Raw genomic sequence first — 3,975 nt, forward strand, 5'->3', positions numbered from 1 at the left:
TCCACCACCATCTCATACACCAGCATCACGGGGCAGTGGATCATTGCAGGATCCCCCGCCGGCGCCGTGCCCGGCAAGGTGAGGTCAAATGCCTCCAATAGTGTCCATCTCTGCACCACTGATTGTGCTCGTCCCCCGCTCTGACTCCCTACTGCGTGGTGCCCGCTGCGCAGGTGACCAGCAAGATCGGCTCAGCACTCGTCAGCAAGTCCACCAAGGTGACCAATACCGTCAACACCAAGCTGGCAGATGACGTGGTGGGCACCTGCAAGAGTTCCACCTGAGGGCTTCTCCGCCGAGCCTTTTGTGGCGGGGGGGGGGGCATATGGCTGGAGCGGGAGAGGGAAGGCGTCGAGCAGGGCTGCAAGCTGCCGTTGTGCCCGTCCCCTGTCCCTGCAAGCAGCTCCCTGCATGTCCGCCGCCGTCCCTGCTGGCAGCTCCCCGCGCGCCTGGTCCATCATGTTGTGCCCCAGGTTGTGCTTGTCGGGCAGCTTGTTGAGCTCCACCAGTGCCTCCCACTGCGAGGCCCATGCCACCACACAGGCGAGGGAAGCAAGAAATGCAAGCACGTTGGCAGCGGGGCGATGTGCAGATTCGGGGGCGGCCCGCGGCGCATGCATGCCAGCCGTGGCGACAGAGCCACCAAACGGCGCACAACATCACATTCCACCGCCACGCAGCCACCGCCCCCACCTGCTCATTCACGCGGATCAGGCGCTCGGCCACGGCGGCGATCGTCCAGGCGGCGGGACCACCAGGGGCGGCGTTGTGGATGTAGGAGGCGCCGCCTGCAGGAGGCAGTGGGGCACAGCACAGCACGACGCAGCGCGTGGGCTTGCAGGGAAGATGCAGCGATCACGCCACAGGCATGCACAAATTGCAGCGCCTGCACAGCCAGACAGGCAGCTGGGCTGGAGAGGCAACAGGTGCATGCAACACGGCGCTGGGAAGGGCAAGTGCAGGTTCGGGCTGGCGGGCCCGATGCGCCATGCTCCCCGCCCGCCAGCCAGTGGCCTCTGCCGGACACAAGGGCCAGGTGCCAGCAGGAAAGCAGTGCACCCACCGTTGACGGTGGCGCCGCCGTCTTGCAGCGACATCCAGGTGATGTTGCTGAGGGGCGGTACCGTCAGATACTTGTACGGATCCTGGTACAGGTAGCTGTCGCTGTCCAGCAGCCTTCAGCAGGGCGGGGCCACACGTGCCCGCAGGCGCCAGCGCCGGAGGTCAAGGTCACGTGTCTGCCAGCCAGGGATGCACCGATGCAGAGCGCCGGCGCCGACGGGGAGCAAGCAGCCGTCCTGCGGGCCGGGCAGGCGGCCAGCCCACTCACCACACGTTGTAGCCGTGCCAGACGGCCCGGGCCATGAGGATGTAGCGCACAGCCCACATGTCGACTGCATAGTGTGAATGATGGGCGAAGGAGCGGGGAGTGTGGGGAGTGGTGGTGCAGGGTGGGGGTTGGGGGTGCATGGGCGGGCCCACACCAACAGACAGAGTGATGCAAGTGTCAAAGGAGGCTGAGGGGGAGAGCGCATGCCGCATCAGCCAGCCCAGGGGGACAGGCGGGTGTGGGTGTTCAGGCTGGAAGCGCGTTCTGAATGCATGCCCCCGCCAGGAGGCATCGAGGCGGGGCCGGCGGCGCTGGAAGGCTTACGTGGCTCGCCGATGCTCCAGCCCTCGCCCTGGGTGCGGAACCAGGGCCTGCGGGGGGTGCGCCGGGGGGCGGCCCGGTGAGCAGCACTGGCGCAGCGCACCTCGCAAACCACGCCTCTCCAGGACGGGAGGCCCCACCAGGCGGGATCTGCCGGTACCGCAGGAACCACAGGCGGGCCTCCCCTGCCGGTGCCCCGCACTCCGATCCCCTGTAGAGACGAGGGTGAGTGCACCAGGTGCCGGCGGCCCCTCCTACCACGCATGCCCGGGGCAGGCGGTGGCAGAGCTAGGCTCACCGCTCAGACCACACACAGGTGATGTTGTGGTATCCCGCGGCCGCCAGCACGGCGCACGACTCGTTGCTGCGAGCGTACAGCATCACATTGGCAAGGCCCAGCTTCCAGGCGCCAGCAACTGCAGGTTGAGAAGGAGGCGGAAGGGCAGCGGCAAATTGCCTCGGGCATGGAGCAGGGGGCGTCCCTTCGCTGCCCCTGCGCGGGGCGGGCACGCACGGGCGGGACAGGGCGGGCCGAGGGGCGAGGCCGGCGGCGAGGGCGAGCGGCGGCAATGGGGGCAGCGGACAGCGGCACAGGGTCTGGCCGCCAAAGGCGGTAGCTCAGACCAACAGGGGGGCGCACCCCGGCGGGCATCGGGCATCAGGGAGCAGCAGCAGCAGCAGCAACAGCAGCAACGGTGGCAGCAAAAGCAGCAGCAGCAGCGGGCGGCACCAGCAGCAAGCGGCAGCAGCGGGCGGCACCAGCAGCAAGCGGCAGCAGCGGGCGGCACCAGCAGCAAGCGGCAGCAGCGGGCGGCACCAGCAGCAAGCGGCCGCAGCGGGCGGCAGCAGGAGCGAGCGGCAGCTCCCCTCAAGCGCCAGCTCCCCTCAAGCGGCACATAGATAAGCGGCAGCTGCCTCACCAAAGTTCACGCCCAGCAGGTGCGCGCTCGTGCCGATGGTCAGCATGATGCACTCCTTCTTGTAGCAGCTGGCGTTCAGCTGCGCAGCAGGGGTGCACGGCAGCAGCGGCAGCAGGCAGGGCATCAGGCAGGCAGGCACGGCACTCCTTCCTGGAGCAGCTGGCCCTGAGCTGCGGGGGAGGTGGCGACAGGGCACAGGAGGCGATCACGAGCGTGCATGAGCGGGTTCCAGCGATCACGGCAGGCAGGCGGGCGCCAAGCATCTTCCGCTGCAGCGGCTGGCTCTCAGGCGCGCAGGAGGCGCGGGAACACAGCTGGGTGCAGGGTGTGGCAGGCAGGCAGGCAGGCGGCAGGCAGGGGTCCGTGCGGCAGGCGGGGGAGGGGCACCGGGCACACAGGCCTGCCAGGGAGCGGCGCTGGGCTGTCGGCGGCAGGCTACCTGCCACGTTCCGCGCTCCCCCCCAACACCACCACCACCACCACCAACAACAACAACAACCGCTCCCCTCCATCTCACCATGGCCTTGAAGCCCTCCGTGCTGTCCACCTCCCCCACATACGCCTGCAGCTTGCCCACGCTGCAGTAGCCGCTCTCCCGGCACGGCAGCTCGGGGTCGCCGCCACCCTCGCCGCCGCCGCCATCGCCCTTGCCGCCGGCGCCGCCGCCCTCGCCGCCGGCACCGCCGGCAATGCTGCCGCCACTGGCCGCCGCGTGGCCGACCAGCGAGGCGGCGGCGAGGTGCACCTGCTGGGCGGCTGAGCCCACCACGCCAGACCAGCCAGCGCCCGAAGACTTCAGCACGTGCGCGGCAGCAAGCACCAGCGCCATGGCCGCAATCCACACGCCGCGGCCCGGCTTGCTGCCGCGCTGCGTCTTGAAGCGGCGGCGGGCGGCGTCGGGGGCGCCGGCCTCCATCCCGCTCGACTGCGCTGGATTGCACTACTGCCTCGGACGCCTCTGGTATGTATGGCAGGGCATGAGGCCGCGATGACGGCCCATTTGCTGCTTGAGGGCAACTCTATCGTCGATCGCACGAGTGCATGGTCTCAAGTCGGACGATCTTCCGGAGAAGAACAAAACGACGGGGGAAAAAGGGCTGCGCTGCGCTCTGTTGGGTGATCTCTCAAGATGTAGTGCTTCAGCACTGCCGGCGGGACGGCAGCATTCGCGGCGCACATGCTTGCTTGTGTGGGCTTAAAGTCTGGTAAAGCAAGAACTAGCTTGCAACATAGACTCCCCGCCGAAACGGGACGGGAACCGGGCGAAAGCAGAGAAAGCAATAAAACAGGGGTGGAGCAAGGCGACATGCAACGCAAGCAGCTGACAGGGCACGCATCGAAACGTGTGTATGACTGGCAAAGTGGCATGGCGCATTGGGGAGAAACGCAACGGTACGGGAGCAT

The 3,975-nt window shown here is 68.1% G+C and overlaps 1 protein-coding gene across 1 annotated transcript in view; it reads right to left on the bottom strand.

Moving 5' to 3' along the window:
* Positions 1 to 3,487, bottom strand: part of CHLNCDRAFT_55126 (hypothetical protein) — a gene marked incomplete at both ends in the record, with an annotated part of 7,137 nt that extends 3,650 nt beyond the window's left edge. The window contains 8 exons of the mRNA XM_005843452.1: positions 255 to 518; positions 694 to 788; positions 1,064 to 1,176; positions 1,331 to 1,394; positions 1,655 to 1,701; positions 1,950 to 2,067; positions 2,572 to 2,650; positions 3,089 to 3,487. Of these exons, the coding sequence (XP_005843514.1) occupies positions 255 to 518; positions 694 to 788; positions 1,064 to 1,176; positions 1,331 to 1,394; positions 1,655 to 1,701; positions 1,950 to 2,067; positions 2,572 to 2,650; positions 3,089 to 3,487 (1,179 nt within the window). The remainder of the gene's footprint in view (positions 1 to 254; positions 519 to 693; positions 789 to 1,063; positions 1,177 to 1,330; positions 1,395 to 1,654; positions 1,702 to 1,949; positions 2,068 to 2,571; positions 2,651 to 3,088) is intronic.
* Between the last annotated feature and the right edge of the window lie 488 nt (positions 3,488 to 3,975).

The sequence above is a fragment of the Chlorella variabilis genome (assembly GCF_000147415.1).
Source record: "Chlorella variabilis unplaced genomic scaffold CHLNCscaffold_30, whole genome shotgun sequence".
NCBI classification, from domain to species: Eukaryota; Viridiplantae; Chlorophyta; class Trebouxiophyceae; order Chlorellales; family Chlorellaceae; genus Chlorella; species Chlorella variabilis.